This window comes from Lepisma saccharinum, chromosome 3 (genome assembly GCF_977018435.1).
Source record: "Lepisma saccharinum chromosome 3, izLepSacc3.1, whole genome shotgun sequence".
Classification (NCBI taxonomy): domain Eukaryota; kingdom Metazoa; phylum Arthropoda; class Insecta; order Zygentoma; family Lepismatidae; genus Lepisma; species Lepisma saccharinum.
In genome coordinates, this window is record NC_139231.1 from 113,630,955 (window position 1) to 113,656,402 (window position 25,448).

General features: G+C 37.0%; 2 protein-coding genes across 3 annotated transcripts; one reads left to right on the forward strand and one right to left on the reverse strand.

The window, feature by feature from the left end:
* Positions 1-1,463: 1,463 nt before the first annotated feature.
* Positions 1,464-20,381, reverse strand: LOC145985969 (lysosomal Pro-X carboxypeptidase-like). Of its 2 annotated transcripts, none has more exons than XM_083120118.1 (9): positions 20,161-20,381; positions 15,642-15,782; positions 12,204-12,305; positions 11,804-11,985; positions 10,910-11,067; positions 10,164-10,336; positions 8,133-8,297; positions 2,500-2,687; positions 1,464-1,823 (listed from the first exon to the last, which is right to left on the reverse strand). In XM_083120118.1, exons 2-9 carry the CDS (start codon positions 15,657-15,659, stop codon positions 1,568-1,570), a joined length of 1,242 nt encoding a protein of 413 aa, XP_082976244.1. In that variant the 5' UTR covers positions 15,660-15,782; positions 20,161-20,381; the 3' UTR covers positions 1,464-1,567. The 2 variants fall into 2 exon arrangements, with proteins under 2 accessions (XP_082976244.1, XP_082976243.1); XM_083120117.1 differs by having other exon boundaries at positions 19,810-20,381.
* Positions 20,382-20,701: 320 nt separating this feature from the next.
* Positions 20,702-24,387, forward strand: LOC145985970 (vacuolar ATPase assembly protein VMA22). The gene is made up of 2 exons (XM_083120119.1): positions 20,702-20,805; positions 23,669-24,387. The coding sequence occupies exon 2, from the start codon at positions 23,678-23,680 to the stop codon at positions 24,278-24,280; it is 603 nt and encodes a 200-aa protein (XP_082976245.1). The 5' UTR covers positions 20,702-20,805; positions 23,669-23,677; the 3' UTR covers positions 24,281-24,387.
* Positions 24,388-25,448: the final 1,061 nt, after the last annotated feature.

Consider the following 25,448-nt stretch of genomic DNA (forward strand, 5'->3'; position numbering starts at 1 on the left):
TCTCATACCTTTATGGCTACACAATTTGTCATAATAATAATAAATAAACTTTGTAATTCATGAACTTTTAGCACTAATATTAATTTTATGTGATATTTAAAATGAAACTTCCCAACAGATATTTTCAAGTGGGACCCAAGCATTAACGTGCAACACATCTCTTTAATTTGCATCCAGTTTGGCAACACTGTCAGTGAGCAGACTCATATGATACTAAATTGGAGACCAAGACCTGGATGAGTCAGGCAACCTCCCAGGGTGCCATTAGCCAAAATCTCACAATAGTTGTACTTATGTAAGCCAATACTGTTGCAAAATGCAAAAAATAAGAGCACATGAGGGAAGACTAATGGATTGAGAAATAATTTTTTGACACACCTGTAATTTTCCATGAAGTTGTTTAACTGAAGTATAGCTTATGTTCTGTGTGAATATTAATAATAAATAAATAAGCTTTTCCCACTATCATTGGTGTTTCTGGTACTTATTTGATTCTAAACACAATATTTCAAATAATTTTCATCAGGTGAGATAAGAATGCCAAGGTTGATGCTATCTGAACATCTGATTTATACTTGTTACCTCACTTGATGAATCTGTTTGAAACATTTGAAATTGTGTGTTTAACACCAAATACAGTGAAACCTTGATTAAACATTTTTTCAGATGACGAAGGTGAAGTAGACTCAAAATCTGGAAGGAAAAACTACATAAGTTGGTGCTTTATTAGGATCATAAAATAAAGATTAAATATATAATATGGAGAAATGTAAAATCAGGGTTCCAATGTATGTTCCAGAACTAACTAACTAACACACTAGTCTTCTTTATGGCTGCAGCAGCACAAGCCTTCCACCTGTCCCTATTCTGGGCAAGATCAATCCAATCGTTTCCATCCTTACCGATTTCCTTTAGGTCCATCTCAACCCTATCCCTCCATCTTCATCTTCCACAATTAAAATAAGTGAGAAAATGCTTATTATTTCAGTTGTTTGTCTTTAGAAATTTAATTTTCTGAAAAATGTTTCCTAGTCAAATATGGAATTTTTATGTATGCAGAAATTTATATCTGGATATAATAATATAGACAGAACACACCATAGGAAATGCCACATTCTATTCTGTGAATTCAGTCATTTTCTTTCTTCACTAGGGTAGTAATAAATTGTTAGCAAAGTCTGTATAAGAAAAGAAAATGATTCATCATAAATGCTGCACTGCATTTAGTATGGTAGGCAAACCAAATTTGATGAAAGCAAGTCAAGGGGGTACCACACAGCACAATCCCAGTGGAATATCTCTATTCTGTTGCCTCTGTTTACAAGATTCTTGTTAGGAAACTTCACAGCAAAGAACTGTATGAACTTGCCTAGGATAGAGGCAGATGGAAGGCTTATGTTGTGATAATAAACCTTTAGGTTTTACGAATTTCAGTGTTAATCTATGAAATAAACAACTTTTTTGATGGATGCAATCACTTTCTTTATCAAAATATCAATACATTTTAAATTTTATATGTATTTGTTCAGAACATTAAAGCCGTCTTCATTTATAATACTCTTGCTGTTCAAATAAGTATTCTCTGTGAATACTTGTAAGTGTGGGTTTTCGTATTTTTTTTAAATGAAGATTTGCTCACACCAATCCATTTTTGAATAAACGTTTCATGGACTTTTCGTGCTTCCTGCACAGAGTGTGGATCTGCTGGGTTGCTTTCCCTCAAATCCAGGTGATGGGCTCCTTCAGGTATGATGACGGATATCAGAGAATCTGATAAGTTACGCAGTACCCCTCCACTAGACCATGGATCAAGAAGACCATTGCTAAAATAATTGCTGATTGTTAGAAGAATAGAACACCTGAAGGAATTATTTGTTAACACAAAGTATGTTGCAATGGTATTGGCAGATATTAATTTCTTTAAGGCAAAGTGTTTACACTTTGTGTAAATGAGCAATATGTTAATGGACCTCTAAGATCAATACGTTAGAAAAAGAAATTGCATAATTATAGACTTTTACTTTATAAAACCAGTGCATACAAATTATATGTTTACATTCATAAAATAAGAACAAATTGTTGCCTCAATGATGGCATGGTGGTAATATAGACACCTTGTAAACAAAGAGCATCAGGTTTGATACACATTGATCGGATTATAATTTAATTTAAACTGTATATACAGTCCCGATTAGCTATCTGTGCATAAAGTAGACTTAAAACTCAAAATGGCAACATTTTGCACAAAATTACAGACTATATATAGATATATCAAATTGGCAAAATTATCATGAATTTACTGATCTGATTATCGGTGTTTTGTTTGTATCATCATAAGGATACAACTGGTCACACTACAGATTGTAATGAACCTTATCCATGTGTATATCTCAATAAGTAGAAGATGGAAGCAGCTTGGATATTTGCTTTTCAATTTCCAATTGATTTTTTTTATTAGTAAAACATATCACTGCTTCTTGTTGTAAAATGAAGACTCACCTGAAAACGATATTGCTAGATGCATTAATTTGGTTTCCCCCATACATTTTTTCTGCCAGGAATTCTTGAGGACGGACTTTCCATTGCTTGTAGCAATCATCAGAGTACCTTTGGAAATCCCATTTTGCTTCCTCAAACATATCTTCCTTGCCATTTGTGCACATTGGCATTACCATCTCTGTGCATGCCTGGCAACATTGAAACATGAAATGAAAATACAGTCCTTACAAAGCCCCTCTTCATTTCAAAAACATATAATGCAATATACAACGGTGATCTGTACATGATTTAACCTTTTGAATCCCAACGCCATTTTCACAAGTAAGCCTCATGGCCCCGAACCGATTTTGAGCAAAATGCAGAGTTTCAATTAAATGAGTGTAGATCGGAGACTAATTGCCCTAGAGAGATGAGTGATATACCGTTGTACGCGGAATGAACCAGAGTTTCAGACTATATGAAATTTATGCAAATTCGGCGTATATATGAAAATACTTTTTTTTAAAAAAAAAAAAAAAATGGGGTTTCGCCCCCCTCCCGTCCCCCTGAAAAAAGTACATGACAGTGTCGATATGCACATGGAAATGATCGTTGACATGTAAGGAACACAAAAATATCTGCATTATTATCATATGACCAATGTAACTTGAGTTGTACCCCCAAAAGGAATGGTCGGCACGCCACTGATTCAAGCTTCAAAATGCAGCGGTACCTTGAAATGAGTTTAGCTCAGAGACTATTTATTTGCCCTGGAGATATGAACTATATACCGTTGTACGCAGAATGAATCACAGATTCAGACGATATATAATTTATGCACATTCGGCATATATATGGAGGGGAAAGGGGGAAAATCCCCTGAAAATACTTTTCTTAAAAAAAATGGTTTCCCCCCGAAAAAAATGTCAAAATGCACAAAATGCAAAATTTATGCAAATTTGGCGTATATATGGAGGGGGAAGGGAGAAAACCCCCCAAAATTATTTTAAAAAATTGTTGAAATGGTTGAAATTTATATTTCCCTTGAAAAGAGAGGCAAAGGAGAAGTCCCTTTTCCCGCCTTTTCACCTCCATTTTCATGAAGAAAAAAAAAGGTGCAAGAAACATTTCTGTTAAATACATGTGTTAGGAACAATATAAAAAAAAATCCAAATTCTAGCCAAAAATAGAAAAGTTATAACGTAAAAACTACAACCTTGACACAGAGTCTCGATCGAGACGCTTGGGACCGTGAGGCTTACTTTTGTGTATCTCGATCGAGACGCTTGGGATCCAAAAGGTTAAGGATACATTCTGTATGTACATGCAATACTGTTCTGTGATCTGGTTATCTTGTTTATGAAAAAAAATGCAACATGCCATAAAGAGACACACGGGGATGTTGAGTTATGACTCCACACATTCTAAATCTCTGCCAATTTTAGAGGTGATGTGATCAGCATCATGCTCTGGCCAGCCTTGCCATTTATTAGAGGCTGGGTGAACCCTGGAGCCACTTGATGCATGAATAACCTCAGAAACATTCCCACCTTCAGAACCCTGAGTCCCTCACCTGACATTCAGATGCCCTACCAACTGGACAACTGTGAAACTGAAAACAAAGAATTTAAAAATAAAAAAAATCAGGATGGCAAAAAGGAAATGGAATCAGGATCCTCTGCATTCATTCCTGCATGCCTTCCCTTAGACTTCCCCCCTTCCTCCTCTGCCTCATGAGGAGGGTCCTGCAGCAGCCTTCAGGTGAGAATAGTGGATTTGACTGAATTCCTTCTTCAGGAGGGGACACGTTTATTATTATACAGTGATTTCAAAATGATTTGAACGATAAAAACACATTCCATGTGCAATACAATATAATCGCCAATTGAAGATCCCGTGAAATACATTCGAACACTCATTAAGTTCTTTTTTCTTTTTTTAATGGTCCCAGTAGTCCTAAATTCTGTCACTAGGTGCCAAGCTGACCAGTTGTAAAATGGCTGCCAGTGGTGAGGAGAAAGCATTTTGCGAGAGAGTAGGTCAGTTGCGAGTGTGCAACGTCAGTTTCATGCACAATTTCATAAAGATCGACCAGCAAAGAACCCTATTGCATTAGTGCTGCAGTGAAAACCATTGATGAGAACATGCTGAAACATGTCTGGATGGAGTTAAATTACAGATTTGATGTGCGCAGAGTAACGGAGGGTGCTCACATTGTTGGGTAACCATACGTTCCGTTTTGACCGGAACAGTCGCAATTTCGAGGCATGTCCCGGCCATCCCATTCATTTTATTTAAAAAGTGCTATTTGTCCCTTTTAATAACAGTCTAAAAGTTAATGTGAAACCCAATTCTAAATTTGGGAGATATTTCAACTAAAAAAGTGATACAATAGCAGTATTGCAACACAGCACCGTGACAACACAGCTGACTGTTTTTTAAGCACTTCATAACAGTTGGGCTGACTCATAGATGGCGTTACTACAATTAAATCCATGTGATTTTTACTTAGTACTAACCTTCAAAAGATACGTGTATAAATTTCACAGCTGCCGGATAATTAGTTCGTGAGATATAGCATTGTGAGTGAAGCAGCTTTTGTTATTGTGAAAAAATGGATAAAAAAGAATTTCGTGTGTTAATGAAGCATTGCTTTTTGGCGAAAAAAAAATACGGTTGAAGCCAAGGCTTGGCTTGATAAACATTATTCGGACTCTGCACCAGGAAAATCAACCGTTGAGAAGTGGTTTGCTAAATTTAAACGAGGCGAAATGAGCATCGAAGACGATGCACGCAGTGGACACCCCAAAGAGGCTGTTACCGACGAAAACATCAAAAAAGTCCACAAAATAATTTTAAATGATCGTAAAGTGAAGTTGATCGAGATAGCTGAGACTTTAAAAATATCAAAGGAACGTGTTGGACATATTGTGCATGAATATTTGAACAAGCGAAAGCTGTGTGCAAAACGGGTGCCGCGCGTGCTCACAATCGACAATGCACCATGTCACAAATCAATGAAAACGATGGCAAAATTATATGAATTAGACTACGAATTGCTTCCCCATCCACCATATTCTCCAGATCTGGCCCCCAGTGACTTTTTCCTGTTTGCAGACCTTAAAAGAATGCTCGCTGGAAAGAAATTTATCACTGATGAAGAGGTAATCGCCGAAACTGAGGCCTATTTTGAGGCTAAAGAGAAATCGTACTATAAAAATGGCATCGAAAAATTGTATGACCGCTATAATCGTTGTATCGCCCTCGAAGGCAACTATATTGAATAATAAAATCGAATTTTGTCAAAAAAATATTTTTTACTATGTTAGCCTACGAACTTTTCAGCCCAACTGTTAACAAGCTAAATGTTCTGTTCATTGTCGTCAATTGGCCGTAAGCCTCAACCAAAGAAGGAAGGAATCATTGTCGTCGAGTAGTTTGCATTGTGAAGTTAGCTCGCGCCAACTATCCAAAATAGTATGTCAACAATTCCTGAGAAATTAGTAAATGTTCATATATTTGCTACTTTAGAAGACGAAACAAAACTGTTTGATCAGCGGCAGTGTGCAAGAGAAATCATAATACAACTCCAAAAGAACTGGGAAGAAAATGTTTGTATTTCGGATAAATACGAGGGGCGATCAGGTTGCTCTGACCCTAACGTAGAAGGAATGACGTTATGATTGATTTTTTACTTGGTTATTGTTTAGTGATCCTTTATATGCTTTCATTCTGAATTGCAAGTCTGAGTAGCGTACAGTTTTCTTTTTACAGGGGTATAACTGAGTGAAGTTGTGTGAATGTGCCAGAATGGAGAAAACTGAGGTGAGAGCGGTGATTACATATTTTGTGAAGAAGAAGTGGACGGTATCTAAATTTCATGAGGACTTGGTGGATACACTACGGGACACTGCTCCTTCATACAGTATGGTGAAGAGATGGTGTCGTGAGTTTAATTGTGGAAGAGAGTCGTGTGAGGATGAACATGCAGGAAGAGCACCAAAAACTGTCATGACGACAGAAAACATTAACAAAGTCCACGATATCGTGCTGAAGGATCGTCGAGTCACTATCTGTCATGTTGCTGAGATGTGTGGCCTGTCATATGGCACTGTGCAAAACATAATTACCTGGGAATTGCAAATGAAAAAAATTGCTGCAAGATGGGTCCCTCGAAACCTCACCCCAGATCAGAAGCGTACCCGAGTGCTCATCCGTCAAGAACGTCTTGACAAGTTTCGTGCTGATATAGATGATTTCCTTGCCCAATTTGTAACTATGCATGAAACATGGGTCCATCACTTCGATCCAGAAACAAAATCACAAAGTATGGAGTGGAAACACCCACATTCTACACCAACGAAGAAGTTCAAGGTGCAAACGTCAGCCAAGAAGGTGATGGCCTCAATTTTCTGGGACTGCAAGGGTGTCCTTCTTGTGGACTATCTACAAAGAGGCCAAACCATCACTGGCACATACTACAGTGATCTAATCATGAAATTACGTGATTCCATCAAGAAAAAGAGGCGTGGGATGTTGACTCGAGGTGTGCTCCTTCACCAGGACAATGAACCTGTCCACACCTAACGCATTGCGAGGGCTGCCATCGCAGATGCATCGTTCGAATTGTTGCCCCACCGATCCTATTCTCCAGATTTGGCCCCCAGTGATTTCCATTTGTTCAAACATTTGAAGAATGACATTCGTGGGCAAAAATTTTCTGATGATTCTGAGGTGATAAGGGCTGTGGCCTCGTGGTTGGGGGACCAGCCGGAAGAATTTTTTTTGCAAGCTATCCACGCGTTGGATCACCGATGGGTAAAGTGCATTGGAGTTGCAGGGGAGTATGTTGAAAAATAATTAAAAAATTGAAACCCTATAGCCGCTCTTTCTATGTTAGGGTCAGAGCAACCTGATTGCCCCTCGTAGGTACAGGTGTTTAGTAAGTTGACGTTCTATTAAAAGCTGTGGAAATGGTGTTGTGCTTGCCTGGAACATCCATCCCATTTGAGCTTGTTTTTTCAATTGTGAACAATATGTGGACTGGTGAAAAATCATCCTTGCATGTATCAACAATGAAGTCTCTCTTGCTGGTGCGAGTAAATTTCACCGAGAGTTGCGGGGAGTTTCATGAACGATTACTTAAGAACAAAGCTGTTCTGAAGAAGATTGGTTATTCAGATAATTACTTTTGGCCGTCTTCAACGTCTGTGTGATATTTATATCAAAGGGTGATTCGAAGGGACCAGGGACGTCTATATGTAAGTAGCCTAACAATTATTATAAAATAATTATAAATACAATTTTGCAACATGAGATCATATTTTATTTATTGTTTGTGATGTGATCAATGTATTCATATAATCCATAATTAATATATTTAATACGTCAATAATGACAATAATTTAATAATTAGATGCAACATACTTTTCAGAAATTGGGTTGGGGTTAAACTGAGCTCCTTAGGATGTCCCATTTTGGAAGCAAAATATTTTGTGATGTCCCATTTTGGGAGCAAAATATTATGGTCACCCTACACATTAAGCATTTGTGAGTTAACTTCATGATAACCATTGGCATTTAAACTAAATAAAAATATTCTGCAACATCAATAACTAACAAAATACAAATTATTCCAGGCATTTTGATCTCACCTGAAAACTCCACCCTGCATCCCCCAGTTCGGGTTTGGCACTGGAGTTTCTATCCAAGCACTTCACACTTCCTGTGGAGTTGAAGTAAATACTAACAGCTTTAAAAAGTGACAACAGCAGCTGTTTATCTTGCAATGTAGAATCAGGAAGTTGCTTGCACACAGCCTGAAAAATAAATATAGTACATTATTACTGTTTCGTATAAAGCATCTGTGGATCAAATTTGCTTACATCAAGTAAAAAGAGGGCCCTCAAGAATCATTGCAAGATGTCACCACTGTCAATGAGGTCCTGTGACACACACTTGTGAGAAATTCCCACCTATTTAGCACAAGACTTTCTGTGTGGTCCATGGCCTCCCTGATGGTATAGTGGTAAGTAAAAATGTTATATTGCAATCAAAGGGTCCTAGGTTCAATAACTTGCAGAGTCACATAGTGGTTCGGATTTCACTTTAAAACTCTAAGTCCAGTTCAAGTTAGCCTATTTGTGCATATCGTGAACGTAAACAAACTTTGACTGGGTGCTCCAGTTTTCAGTCTGATGGTAGTCACCAGGTTTCAAAACCAGACAGATATGTTGGTGCTATTTTGTGACCAATGAATAAGTTTTAGGCACAAAAGTTAACAAATTGGTAGCCAAACTTGATTCAGACAATAAAACATCAGATGTCGAAACTTGTATACAAGGAACCTACATCACTATGATTATTTGGATCTCAAAACACGTAATACAATTAGTGAAGCTGAACTTTTCCATAAAGAATTGAAATGTGTCATAAACTGAAACCTGGACATTTCTCATTGTCCAGTTATCCAAATCAAATAGTCCATGCTCCTCCATTTAAGAGTCAAGGTAAGATGTAAATTTCTATCAGGTTCATAAGGATCAGAATTGCATAGTTGCAGCAAAAATAACAACCTTACAGATTGAGTTAGGTCAAATTTTACAACTTGCGACTGCTAATTTTGAACACTGGTAGTCAAAGTGCAGCATTCAGATTCATCAGTGTTACAGAACTGCTTCACAAGGGCTCAGAATATCCATAAGTTATATCAACAGTTTGAGAAAACACAATGTTTGCGTAAATACAAGAACACAGTGTGACCATGTATGTCTGGGGATAATGCACAAAGAATCAAATTCCAGTTAACTCTGAAGAACTGAACAGACTGTGACAGTTAACAATCCCCCCCCCCCCCCCTTTCATTTTCCTTACTACACAGATGCTTGCAGTTTCTCACCAAATATGTAAGGCCGAGTCAACTGAAAGTCAGCCAACCCTCCCCTGGAGCTAATGGTTTCGTCCAGTCACGTAGCATTAAGTGGGCACCCTGCAGCAGCCCTTGTGCCTTCATCCTGTGCATAGTCATGCAGCAAGACACAGTGGCTCTGGAGTTGGTGTATGTTAAACACTGGTCCATCATGCAATGAAGGTTTCAAAAAGGAACAGCGTAGTGTGATGAGATTACCAGGCTCATTCAACAATGGGACAAGTGTCTCAATGCTGGAGGTGCATATGTCTAACTACTGTACGTATGTTACTGTGCGTGTACGGTCCTCTTCTTTACCGCATAAGAATAAATATATATTGACTTCCTGTATAAAACATGGGCTTGGCTCACTTTCATTTGACCCACCCTTGTTAAAAATGTCACATTTTTACAAAGTTATTTATTATAAACGATATATTATGAATAGGACTAAGCCAATACAATGCTATCAGAATTGTATTGATTGGAATTTTACCAACGCTTTTCCAGACATTTGGTATGTGTAAAATGCAAACTCCTGGAAACTATGCACAAAGCACTATTTGATTAACTCTACACCAGTATAGCACGGAAATAAAAATTTTGTGCTGAAAGGACAGTTATTTTAATACTGAGATTTTCTGACATGTAAAATTTCTGCAGATTTATATGGTATAGTTCCAACGGCATACTTGCATATTACAATATTTCGAACTACTTTTTAACCATTGTACAGTAATTGATAGATGGTACTGTAAAAGATAAAGTCCATACAAACCTTGATTGGATTTGCAGGCAGAGGCAGAAGAAAATCAGTTGGATATGGATAATCCAGCATGGCTAGATTTGTATAGACCTCAGACAGCCATTTTTTTAGTTTAGTTACATCATCTGTGGTGTTAACAGGTGTACACAGTTTCCATGCACTGGACAGCCACGCTTTCCCACCATCTGAAGGTAGTGAAGAAATAAAGAAAGAATAAATTGAACTTCTACTGAATTGCAATATATGGAAAGAGAACCAAATACAGGCCTAGTTTTATCATCCTGTTATGCTATGTATCATATGCAAAAGCAATCGAAACAATCCATTCAATCATTTTTACTATAAAACAAGGATGGGACTGATTAATTGCTATCAAGTTTTACCAATCTGATACATCTATAAATATCTTCTGATTAATTGGGCATAAACATATAACCTCCATTCCCTACTGTTTTTTAAAAAAGTAAATGTCTAAATATGCAGCTTCTTTTGCAGTGAAGTCATCTGGTAACGTACATATATTGGTTATCAGTACTGTTACTTTATTGGTGTCGACAAAAAATGATGACCAGAATAAAGTGACTCCTTACAATAAATATTATGCTGCAATATCTCAAAAATTAACAATAAAATAACCACAACACACAGAGGCATTTTTTTCATAAACCTTAAGGCAATATCAAGATTTCCAATTCCTTGTCATCCATTTCTGATGTTTTGAGTTTAGTTAACTGGTAAGTATGAAGAATAAACCATACCTGAACTAGTTACATTTTGTATGGCCCTCCAGGAATTTCGAATGGAATCTGAGCATTCTGAAGATTGGACTTGAAAATCTGAGGTCACAATGCGATAGAAGGCATCACAGGGAGTTAGTCCAGGAAACTGCAGAATTGGTGCTGATGCTGCAATGGAACTGTGTAGCAAATTAGTATAATTCAGCACAAAAAACAATTTAAACATGTTACAAATACATTTTTATTATTAAAGAGATTATGTAAGAAGAAAATTTAGTGTCAAAATAGTTAAATAGCAAGAACAAAATATTAAATTGCAACCCTTTCCTTCTACATCCAAGACAAATTCAAAAGTATGTTATCCCATTCTCCATTACAATTTAACTGAGTTAGTCCTATGCAAATTTCATATTCATTTCAACATATATACACAAAAAAAAATCCTTATGATTAATGATTACAATATTTTAATCATCTCTTAATAAGTTCTCTCAAATAAAAATAGCTTATGTCACACAGGAAACTACAAATAATTCTTTGACAATTTGCTTCACTTTTATTGCATTAAAAACATTATAAAGTCCATTGAAAATCATTAAAAATTATGTGAAACTCTGACTCAAAAGGAGATTAACCCCAGGACCCTTAGCATTCCATGCCTATACTCTACCACTGAGCTTTGGAGCAAACCTCTGGTCTCCTGTTCTTATTGTTCATTCCATAATTTTCAGTAAGTTATACTTGTGAAAATCACTAGTTATTACCACTTTGTGCACAGATAGAATAATTGGCCCTGAACTTAAAGTTTAAATTTAGGAATTGAACAACTCCACAAGAGCCTCCCTCCCTCAATCAAAACAAACTAATTACTTCTCCTCTCATTTAGCTACAATAAAAGAAAAATACAATAGTTACCCTCGTACAACATGTGGGTATTTAATTCTTATCCACGCCGAAAGCATTCCTCCATATGACCCTCCAAAGGCTATCACAGGGCTCTCATTCTCTGCTGTTTGGTTTGACTTCAAGAAATATATTAGATCAACAAAGTCGGCTAGAGCTTGCTGCGAAGATAAGTAGCCCAAATACTTCGGATCCTGGGGAGATATGAAAAAATATTTTTGTTGCAGTTCACACAGTGTGTTTCAATAAAATGGCTGATAGTGACTCACAACTAAGATGCACAAGTTAAACCAGTGTCATTTCACGAATTTTACAGGTTTCAAAACTTAATATTTTCACGCATTACTCAAAATGATAACTGTATATCAATAACTGCAATTAATATTTAACACCTTAAAAATGGTATACATACTGAATATGACTTCTCTCCATATGGTAAAGATTTTCCATAGTATCGATGCTCAGCAAATACAACAAGAGCCTCATACTTTGGTGCGATCTCCCAGACAAAACCCTAAAAAGAGAATACATATTTTGTGAAAATTAGAAGAAAAAAGTAAGAAGTTAAAAATCTGTTACATACTGATTATTAATCAACAAATCAAACACACACACACACAGATATACATATGAAAAAGAAATATGAGAAGACAAATGGCAGATAGGCAACAACTTGCTACATAAACTGAAAGTTTCTACATTCCATGACCAATCCACCTGCATGCTCACTGAAGAAACAAAGAAGGCATTGTACCCGTACACCAATACGTGCACATAACTATCAATATAATATTTTTTTCTTTTACATCATTAATCATTCTTTTATACTATCAATGTATCAAATATTCAGCACAATTCCAAGTCCCTGTCAGTTCCAGCGAAGCCAAGCAAAGGTCATTTGCCTTGCCCCCTTTTGTGAGCACACAAAAGAGGATGGCTATATTTACACTTTCTCTCCCAGAAACCCCATTGTCCTCCCAAACGTCTCGAAATATTCCATTCTAGCTGCACCTACCTCTCTCTGCACGACAGCCAATAGAAACTGGACATATATAAAATCTTTTTAATATCCAAGCCAAACTGTGAATTTTGGTGCTATGCTGAACAGTCTGTGTCTAGAAGTTGTACGGAAAAGTCTGTATATATGTAACTAGTCAAGTGGCCGCGGTGGCTCAGTCGGTAACGCGTCTGACTACCATGCTCAAGGTCCCGGGTTCGATCCCCGGCCGGTTCAAATCTGGGAACTTTTCTTACGGTGAAAGCGGCCCCGGCGCCCACCCAGCGTCGAATAACATGGGTACCTGGGGGGAAACCCTGGGGGGTAAAGGCGGTCAGGGGCGTGATGCTGATCACATCACCCCCACTCACGACCGGATCAAGAAAGTGTGGGGCGTTACCCCCACACCCCCTATACGCCTTCATGGCGTGGTGCTATGCACAGGGGAACACTTTACCTTTTTTTTATGTAACTAGTCAGTGTTGAGTAAACAGGTGTGCTCCCGTGACCTGATGCATGTACAGGAGTCGTCACCCGAGGGCAGTGTAATTGACACCCTAGGAAGCAGCAGGCAGTGTCACAGTGGCCAGTGTGAGAGGATGATCGTCGATCCAAGCTCTATATCGCAGTGACCAACACCATGGACATTTGGGGCATCCAGGTTCACTAATGGCCAACAATGGAGTTCAGTGGACAGAAGTGACCAACTTCAGAATTAAGTGGTGGACTTGAAATTCTCACATTAGACAGAGACATGTAGTTTATTTTAACAAAAATACAGATTTACATATTACAGTTCAACAATCAAATCCTTACATAATTTCAAATACAATCCCATCCTTTTCCATCATTTCAATAGTATTTTCTATTTGTTTATGTGAACCGTGCAGGTACAGCCGGGCATCGAACCCTGGACAGCTTCGTCCCCCAACCGCCTAATGTTCAGCTTCACCAAGTGGCCCAGGGGGTAAAGAGCTAGCCTGTATGGCTACACATTGTACTTACATAAATATATGATCTTTTCAATATATCATGAGTGTCTTGCTTTACCTATTTTTCCTCTTAATATAAGCAATTGTATCCAAAATGGATACATGGAGAAAATTCAATTCTGGCTAAATATATTGTTCTGATGGCCAAAGAAATGTGAAACAACAATATTTAAATGGTGACACGCAAAATGAGGCTTTCTGGGAAAAGCCTTCGTCAAGGTTGGAGCACCCCCCCCCCCTTTCAACATAATTAGTTACATGTATAAATTATTACTTTTACCCTTTTGTGATTAATAAATATACAATGGAATTTTAAATGTTATACACAGTATTTAATTATTTGACTTGGGAGTATGGCTTCCTTCAGCTCCCCTCTTCTCCCTGCAACGGCCACGCGATAAACTAACAAAGAAAAAAAATGAAAGGTCCATACTATGAAAAGAAAGGGAAAGATGGGGCAAAGTCCAGATTTTTATTATTTTTTGATGGAAATTTGGGGGGGCACGGCCCACCACACCCTGTCTTTTTCACTTTGGCATTCCGAATTATACACAGTTGCATGCCCTGGTGTTTTAGCTTCAAAACAAAACTTACTCGAAGCAAATTGGTCCAATAGTCTACGAGTTATAATAATTTCTTTACCAAAATGCAGACTTCCAACATATTAGCTCATATTACATTTTGTATGCCAGCTAGGAACATGAAACAAGTTTAATTTCATTACGAAAGGTCCATACTATGAAGAGAAGGCTAAAGTTTGCATCCTTTTCCCATAGGAGTGAGGAAAGATGGGACGAAGTCCAGATTTTTATTCTTTTCATGGAAATTTGGGGGGCACGGAACACCCCACCTAGTCTTTTTCACTTTGGCGTTTTGAATTATACACAGTTGCATGCCATGGTGTCTTAGTTTCAAAACAAAACTTACCAAAAGCAGATTGGTCCAATAGTCTACGAGTTATAACGTTTTTCTGAAATAAGTGTAAAAATTTAAAAATTGTGCGGAAAAGCCTTGGCGAATCAGGGGTTACATTCAGCAAACCTGCCCGACGGTGTAAAGGTTAAACATGTTGATGTTCAACAAGATATGAGTACATAGAACTCAGACGTTATGTAGAATAACAGGTAATGCTCAGAATGTAAAAACGTGTGTTAAAAATTTAATATGAGTTTTAATTGAAAATGTTTTGGCAACTCAATTTCACATGTTTCGTTGTGTGACATTTATGATATTTGCATAATGCAATACCCACTGAATATAATCCTGTATCAGTTTAGTGAATAAGTTCTCTTATTCTTAGTCAGGATTCTTTACCAGAACAGCCATACTGGGCATGGATGTTTTTGAGTATCCATTCATCAATTTCATCATATCATCACTCATCCCCATTTTCGCAAATTAGCCAAAAGTGCCACACAAAGTGAAGTAAAATAAACTAAATCAATCAACTTTCATCAGAACACAACTAACACTCCTGCTACTTTTAATATTTGAAACAATAAAAATTACAAAAAAAAAAAACACATTGCATATACACCCGCCGCAAAATGACAGAATACAGAAAATTTTGTCAACTAACAACACGAAATGAAATGAACTCGCTTATCAGCAGTATAATACACTGTTGCCAGATATGTTCATGCAGAAATAAAACAACAACTACAAAGTGATAGATCGCTTACTACGGCAGATTTCACATGAGGTCCAAAGTCATTTTGCGGCAGGTGTATAAACACATATAATATAAATCTATGATATTAGAATGCAGTATTATGACAAGGAAAAGGAAAGAAGAAGAAAAGGGCTGTGTGCCACAAAATGTACACATCACGTATCTATTGATGTGAAAAAAGGTTCTTACTGTGTTGTTTGAGAACATTTCAATGTCTCCCTCATTTCCAGTATAGAAGAATATAGGTCCACCATCTTGGTTCCAGTATGTTCCATTTATCAAATACCTTAGTTGGAAAGTTTCATTGGACACAAAATTAAAATGGTCAACCTGTAATTACACAAACATGTTACAGTAACTATATGAACAAAAACTGAATAATAAAACTACAATATATTTATTCTCATATTCAATTTGGTTTTAGTCAGACTTTTACATGTCCATGTTCTGCCAAATTTGATGTGCAGAATGGTCAACAAAATGTTGTAATGGAAAACCTTTCCTGAAATTTATAATTGAAGAGCGTGGCCAGTGGAAGTTTTTGCAAATTTTGCAAGCCCTGGAGGCTGGGACAGGAGAATTTGAAAATAGCATCAGTGTATTATCCTGGGTATGATTCAATATTGCACAAATAATTGTATGCTTACTGTTTATACTTACAAATAAAAAAAATAATTTCAAATGTGAAGCAACACACTTCATATGTCCAGATAAATAAAGAAGAAAAGTCAAATTATATCTCTGAAACAACTGACACCACAGTTAACCAGCCATATCTCATTTTGTTCAGTTCAAGCTACAAGCACATACTACCAGATAACAAATTTACTCTACCAGGTAGAACAAGAGGTGGGGGGATGGGGGAGAGTATGTTTTTATGGGAGTAAGGTTAGAGTTTGCACAATATAACAATAAAGAGGGATTTTTTGTAACAAAAAAAAAGATGTAGGGTGATAAACAAAAAAGATAGTAGGGAAACTAACATAAGAGACAAACTCCTTTTTTAAAGATTGGAACCAATGTCCATTAATAAGTTAATTATTTCATCAAAATAACTGTGGGAGTCATTAACGGGAGATCAGAGTAAGGTTATCAGATGTCCTGTTTATCCTGGACATGTCCTACATTTTAGCAATATGTTCGGCATCCGGGAGGAATTAAAGAAAATTAGAAATGTCCTACATTTTCAGTTGAACAAGGGGAAATCATGCAAGTTATGAGTCGATGAACTACACTCCCAAACTCAATAGCAGTGCCGGATCTACAAGCCTTGGGCACCTCCGCAAAATATTACCAAAGGCCCCCCTCTACCTACACCCACATCCAACTCAAAATTCTTAAATGGGAAGGGTGTAATGCGATATATATGTATATGACACTGTTCTCTCACACCTGGAAAATGATACATTTGTTACAATCACGCAGTCATAACATTTTCCTGATTAAAGATATGTTAAAGAAACCTTCAACCTGGCATTTTTCGTAAAATTCTAGACTGATTTCATTCTAGTCTGACTGCCATGCAGGAAATCTGAGGTGGATGATCTAAGGTCAGAATTTTCTGGCTTTGTCTCAGCATAAAAAGGCTCTAGAGCCCACCCAGCCTCAAATCAAATGATATGGGGGGGGGTAATGGCAGCCGCAGCATGGTGCTATTCACATCACCTCAAAGATAGCAGACATCGAAAATATGTGGGACCCAACCCCCACATTCTCTACATGTGCCTTCACAACACAGTGCTACATGACAGGGAACATTAACTTTACCTTTACGTGTATATATTGTACTCATTTCTGTACCCCTAAGTAACTACGTTAATTTGTATATACACATATATGAACGAACCCTCTATTATAGGTTCATTCATAGCTGAGGGCCCTTAGAGGTTTACTTGTCTCCGGGCCCCCCGCACTGCGGGGTTTTGCGGCTTGTAGATCCGGCTCTGCTCAATACTGATATTTATTTTCATTCAGATATTGCAAATAAAAGTGTGCTGTGGTAGAACAAAAACTTAAGCTACAATTAACGAAGTTCTTGGGCCACATTATGTTGATATCGATGTTCAATGTCTGAGTGGAATTTCTTGCCTTGGAGTTATACTGATGGAAATAATCCTACAGTGTGTTCCCATTCTTATTTTGATAGCAAAGCTGGGGCTATACAGGAAAAAGTAATTGAACTAAAAACCATTCCAAATGAAATTTCTGGAATCATCTCAATCAGGGTAGCCTAGTATATTCTAGGCTATCTAGGATAGCCTATAGAAAAGCCTGAAAACTAAAATACTGAAGAAAAATCTATTAGAAAATGTGCATAAAATCGATGATTTCGATGAGAAGAACCACAGTACACAAATGATGGCCCTCACTCCATATTCTGCAATCTCAGTCTTCTGGAACATGCACTTGTGGCTCCATTCAAGCGGAACAGTTTCATTTCACGGATGTATTCTTATTTCGAAAGCAAAGAATAGTACTATAATTTTGTAATCCCCGATTTCAAATTTTAAGACAGAGATAATAATTGGACAGAATATCACTTCACTTCAGAAATGCAAAACATGAATGAGGAAAAGACCCTACCCTCCATCCCAGTGTTTTTTTCCAATTCAAATACCTCAGTACGGCAAGATAGTCCAGCCATTGAATTAATCATAGGCTACTTCTCTGATTTCAAGTTATGGTAAGATATTGTTTCATGTTATTTCCAAGTTATGTTAATTGCTGAATACTTGTTTGCAATTGCAGGTCACAATGCAAATGTAGACGGAGTATTTTCATTAGGATCTAGGACATTTTGGTGCCCGACATGTTATTATATTATTTTACAATATTACCTTCCACCAAAATTTCTGACTCCCTTTTCATTAATATCAGCACATTACACTGTTGAGAGAAATATTTTTTCAGAGATTCTGTAAAAGGTTCAATATAATTTCAAAGACTGACTTGACTGCTCACAAACACATTTTGACTAAACCTGAAATTTTGATAAAAACTGGCTCCCCTGAGAAATAAGACCGAAAACACTTTAGTACTTAAGAAATAATGAAAAAAATCATTATTTTTAAAACTGAAAATGTGTCAATTTTACATTTTTTGCTAATCCCTATGTTCTAGTAATGTGTATTATTTACTGGAAATGATTTGTATCCTACATTTTGGGACCGCAAGTCCTACTTTTCCCTGACAGTGATCTGGTAATCCTAGGTTAGAGGAAAGTGTTTCCAAATAAGCAATCAATTGCCTTACCATTATGAAATTTTGCACACAAATAGTTAATTGATGTCTTTAAAACATTTTTTAATGAAAAGGGGGGGGGGGGTAACAGTTCTGTATATCGGAGACACATTAAAATCGTGTGTGTGTTTCGCATGGTTCGTACTTACCAATTGTGTATTGCGGAACATAGTTCAAGGTGCCATTATGCTTTTTACACGAAAACAAACACTTTTCTACTAAAATAACGCTTTTCTCTAAGTGCTACCGAACGCATGTAACGGTGCGATATCGCTTATTTTGCGAATGACATCGCTTCTTTTGTTTTCCAATATCAGTGTTTCCAACCGCTTTCACCGAAAAATACCTACTATCATGTTCCTCACGTGTGCAAATTGTACATTATGCATGGGTAGCTGATGGATAGCCCCACGAACCATTTCCGATAAGGTTAGGTTAGGTTTGGTTAGGCAAGCATAGTTAAAAAAAAGAGGGTTGGAAACACTGACAGGGGGTTACGTCAAACATAGGCAGCATCCGGTTGTCGTAAGGCAAGCAAATGAAAGCAATGGCAATTGTACATCGGTGAGTTATTTCTCTTGAAAAATACATGATTTCCTGGTCAAATAGATTCCACAATGACAGAAAATACCTCGACGAACGTTGGAAACCTTGGAGAAACTCATTTCCGTGAGTAGTTCCTTCTGTAAAAATGAAGAAATGTCTCTCCGATATACGGAACTGTTACTAAAAGGGGCTCTCTGACATTCATTGTTTTTCTCCTTTAATTACGAATTCAGAATGCACAATCATATTGCACTTCAAATTAAAGCTCATTAACAGCAGAAGAGAATGACACTAATTTGAGCTTTAGGTCAAATAGTTTTTGATCTACATCTTGGTGTATCGTACAGCAGCCCTCCTAATACCTCGAAGGTTACGACGATTACTATGCAAAAAGAACATTGAATGCAGAACCACACAATTATAGGAAACTATGAAATGAGAGTAGCGTTATTTCGCTTGTGATTAGTGGAGTACAGTCTCCAAACACAACTCATTTAATGACTCCAAATGATAACAGAATCTGGTCAACTTCTCCACTAATCTTTTCAACACAATGCATCACGTAACTTACCGGCATTTCTATAAACTTTGTTTCATATTCATAACCCGAAGTATAAACTAATATAAGACTATTAAAAATCAGAAGCCGAAACGAACACATCTTCATTTACCACTTGTCAGTATCACATAAAGTTACTTCGCTATCGAAATGCACAACTCGCGTCTCTTGTAATGTGCGTTGTCAACGTCAAAGTAATCGAAGTGCAACTACTAATCTGTCAGCTACAGTTATAAGTGCACATATTTCTTGAAGTGTAGATCAAGATCTTCAAATCATACAGTTTTGTATTTTTCCTATCTGTTTGTGTGCTACTAGAGTACATTCAACTGGTGACCTTTGATCGACATTTAATCATCTTACCAACACAATTTCTGACAATTACATTGTCTTAGTAGAGACCTGTTGTAAAATGTAACATTTATCTGCATGAAATGAATTTTATTAGTATATCTTGATTCGTTTCTCGAGATGAATTGTGGAATGACATAACGAAGGCAATTATAAATCATATTTCTTCCGCACTTTTCTGCACGGATAATTTCAATCAACAACTCCAAAACTCGATTCGTTCGTCATCTTTCGTAATCGTATGGGGGTGGTGTTGCCATGCATGGGCGATAGATTCGTGGGATGCAAAATTTAAAAAATCACCAAATCGATGCACATCACTAGGTAAACTATCCCGACCAGTTTAGAGTGTCCTGCCGTAAGCATAGACCAGATACTTACTTTATTAGATACAATGCAATGTAAAATATATATTTTTCTACCTTGGGTTCAGTACTAAGTTACAGTACTGTGGTTTTTACTTTTTAACATTGAAGGACATTGGATTGGAGATATTACGAACGCCACTGACTACCAGATAACGACGATGGCAATTTGCAACACTGCAAAGACGCTGTTGGCGGATCAGCTGACGAGTAACGAAGAAAGTTTTTCTTTGAAAGCGGAGTAATTATTTCTAAGTTTTGACGTAAAATTAATAAACCTACTTTTGGAAAGGTAACCGGCCCTCTAACTGGATTCAATATATATTTTAATGTTCATTACATTGTTAAGATAGCAACAGCTGAACCTCGCTCAGCAATAAAGTCAATTGAATTCAACATAAACAATATTGCAAATAACCCTCCATTAATATTAGACAATAGTAGCAAATATTAATCATGTTCTAGATATAAACATAAATAAACCATGCAAGAGGAATAATAATGAAGGTCGTCATGAACAATTTACCGGCCAATAATTGTGCATCCCACTGTACAGTGGTTCGGATCCCACCTTAAACCGTAGGCCCAGTTGGGTATATCGGATACACATTTCTTCATTTTTACACAGAAACTACTTACGGAAATGAGTTACTGCAAGCTTTCCAACATTCGTCGAGGTATTTTCTTTTATCGTGGAATATATTTGACCGGGAAATAATGTATTTTTCAAGAGAAATAACTCGCCGACGCACAATTGCCATTGCTTTCGCTACATGAACTGCATGCTGCGTAAGTTTGATGACGTAACCCCCTTTCAGTGTTTCCAACCCTTTTTTTTTCACTATGCTTGCTTAACCGAACCATACCTAACCTAACCTTATCGGAAATGGGGGAACACTTTACTATACCGGAGACGCATTTCTTCAAATTTACAGGAGAAAGTTCTTACACAAATCATTTTCTGTAGCGTTGTTGATGTTCGGAAATGTAGTTTTGATCCATTTTAATGCGAATGCATGTGGTTTTCTACGAAAATCTATTTCCGACGTGCTATTGCTGCTGCCGCCATTTGCTTTCTGCACGAGAGCACAATACACACTATTGCTGCTGCTACAATATGATGTGTCGAGGATGCATCGTGAAGTTGTTGCCGGGTGTGGAAGATGCCGTGGAATTTAATTCCGATGTTGTCCGTATATGCTAAATTGAACTAAAGGAGTGCTAATGGAACCTAACCTAACAGGCCTAATGTAACCTAGTAGGCATACCTCGTCCCCGTGATGGTTCGTGGGGCTATTGTATGTAAGAAATAGACATTATTTTCATTAGAAATCCATTATTTCACCTAAAGAAATGTTCTGCAATGCAGAATAGTACGTTATCAATGTAAAAAATTGCGAAATAAATCATTCATAGGTGTCTCCGGTATAGTAAAGTAGTACCGGAAATGGTTCATGGAGCTATCCGTGAATGGTTTGTGGGGCTATCCGTCAGCTACCATGCATAATGGTTCGTGGGGCTATCCGTGAATGGTTCGTGGGGCTATCCGTCAGCTACCCGTGCATAATATAAAATTTTCAAACGTGACTGACACGATAGTAGGTATTTTTTGGTGAAGAAGGTTGGAAGCACCGCATACCCACAACATGAGTCAAAATGTGCCTGCCATAACGTGTGTTACGGAAGCAAAGAAAGGAATCAAAAAAATTACTCTGTATGTGAAAAATTGTCTTGTTTTCGTGTAAAAAGCATAATGGCACCTTGAACTATGTTCCGCAATACACAATTGGTAAGTACGAACCATGCAAAACACAAAATAATGTGTCTTCGATATACCGAACTTTTACCTAAATTTCGTATCTTATCATTGATTGTATTTAAAGTACAACAGTTGTGTAACAGAATTGAAACAGCAACAATTAGCAAAATAAATGAATAGTCTTCTTGCAATAATGATTGTAGCAAGTTTTACAGGAGAATCAGGAAGTGTTCTAATGTACTGGAAACGATTGTGGAATTAAGTTTGAAGGTTGGAGAAACTAATTAGCACAGTTAAGAGCTTCACTAAGTATTATTTTTACCGGAGATTTTGATTAAAAAAGTAGCTTATGCTAGCATCCACATTTCGTGCTCGAAGGTAGATACCATGTAATCAGGTCTTGGAAGCATTTCGGGATGTTATGTTAACGCTAAGAGCCCTAAACCCAGCCTATCTTACCTAACTGCGAAAGTAAGGGACATTTATTAATACTATGAACCCTAAAGCTGACCTTCGTAACCTACCAATTATTTAGGGACATAATACACCCTTCCCACTTCACATCACATGACGTAGTAGCAGCAGCAGCAGTACTCAGTGCTCAAGACGACATGGCTGCTAGCAAGAAGAAAATAAAATAGGGGAAGGGAAGGGAAAATGTGCTCAGAAAGCACACAGTAAGTAGTCACTAAGCCTCTGAAGGGCCCCAAGTTACTTTTTTTTATTGCGATTTCATCATTCTATGAATGCAATTTTACATGGTTCGATTTCGATTTACGTCTGTTAACTCATACTGCGGAATTTTAGCGATTCCTTAAGATTTTGTTCAATTTCTGCTTTTTTGGTTTGGTTAGGTACGTCAGGTTTGGTTCTCTCAGCATTAAAATATGGTTAGGTAGGTCAGGTTTGGTTCTCTCAGCATTAAAATAAAGTCCCTAAATGCATTCTACTAAGGTTCTGATTAACTTTACATTCATTCCCACTAGTCTACGATACTTACTGACGCTTGTCAAAAGAGAATACCTTGTCCATGGGAAGCATGCATGCTTGCGTAAGGTAATTTTTAAGTTGTTTTTTTCGAATCCAAACATTTAGGAAGGTTCAAATTTCGTGTTACAATGATTTCCAAAATTCTACGAAAATTTGTCTTTCTGCTAGGAGAATTTGAAAAAAATCATAAAACAGTCGGGACCGTTACCCTCTGAAATATGTGTTAACAGACCTAAATTAAAATCGAACCATGTAACAAATGCATGTGTACCATGATTAGCTTGGAATTGAATGACCAGAACTTGCACTCTTCCTGCCATTATTTCTATCAAGTGTACCTTTTTTAGATGAGCTTCCAGCCTGTTATGACTTAAGAGTTAATAAAAAATATATACATTTTCTGCAGGGTACAAAAATGGGTTCTACACTGGACGATGTTTGTGATCAGTTGGATAATTCAGCCATAAAGATTTTGTTACTGATGGAAGATCTGATGAAGTGTAAACTGAGGATGGAAGAAGAAATGAAGTCTGGTTATATTAATATTGCCAAAACCAGATACATTATGGGTAATAAAAGTGTGTGTTCTCTGCAGATTCCATCCGAAGGAAAGGAAATATCTGCATTGACCACTGTAGTGTCCAGTGTTGAAGATGCCAGTGGTGTACAGTGTAACAAATATAATCTACAGAGCATTAATCCTACTTCAAAAAGAGATCAAGAAGATGAAAAAACAGACGAGTCCACTGTTCGTAAACGAACAACTGCCATTCATCAGGATTCAAAGAAATCGGACAATAAAAAGAGTCCCCAAGAATCAAAATGTGAAGACCCCATAAAATGGTTTGGTGTTTTGGTGCCCCAAAATCTTAGGTTCGCACAAAGTTCATTTAAATTAGCTTTGGAATTCAGTATTGAAAGTGCCAATATTCAAGCTGAACTAGATGCTTGTGTAGCAAAATACCAAGAACTGAAAGATGTAAAGATTCTTTTAAATAATGGGGAGAGGGAACCTTGATAATTGTAAACGGGTAACAAACTTCTTGCATGTATGTATTGTAGTTGTCTTTATCCTGTAATAACATTGCACTTGTAAATTTTTTTCTAAAATGTTTGATAGATACATTGAATGTGTTTATTTTTTGGAGCTCATGCACTCTTAAATAATCCTAATTTTTTAAGGATAGCACAAATATTGGTATTGGTAAAGGTCTGTCTTTTGTTTGCTGGATGATTTTTGTATTGTTTGTGGAAGGGTGAGGAAAATGTATCGAAGTGAACGAGAATTAATGTGCATATGTTGTTTTTAAATTAAGTTGCAGGAATCAGTAGTTATGCATAAATTTCTTTCTGAAAAGCAGGTTACGGAAGTAGTCATTCTGATGTTTTTGGTTACTGGAGTTACTATTTTTTTGGGGGGGGAGGGTTAGGGTTGCCAGACGTATATTCGGGATTGTCCCCTTTTTTAAAGAAATGTCCCGGTATCCCTGAAAATGTTCTCGGGATGCCCATTTGTCACGTATTTAGCTAAAGAAATAATAAGTGAATGAGAATAAGTCATGTTCTGAATTTTATAGTAATGCATTGGATAAAAATGTCCTCTTAAAGGATGCCAAGAGTTCACTCAAATATTAATATATTTTGTCAAAATGTTAAAAATTAGGGATTAACAATGCTTTAAACAGCAATTGATTTTGTAATGTTTAAAAATGTTATAAAAAATAAATTTAACTATATCCATGCCTATATAATCTGTATGTCCCATTTTTTTATTTTAGAAATGTGGCAACCCTAGGGGGTGGGTGGAATTTATAATGTTTATATGTATGCAAATAAGTAAAAGTAGTGCTGAAATGATACTTACTTTCTTACTTAATCTGTCCTCTTCTACCTTGCGGTGTAGAGGTTTTCCAGAAGGATTGCCATCTGTCCCTGTCGTGCACTAGATCTTGCACTTCTTTCCAGTCTCTGCCCCTTGCTTCCATAGCTCTCTTTACATCGTCTTCCTACACTTCTCTTGGTCTTGTTCCCTGCATTTTCACTTCGTAGACTGCTTTGGCTACGTGCATTCCGGCCATTCTCTTCACGTGACCGAACCATCTTAGTTGGCTCTGTTCTACTTTCTCTAGTAAGGGAGATATTCTCAAACAGTTTCTTATGGTTTGATATCTCACTCGATCTTCTTG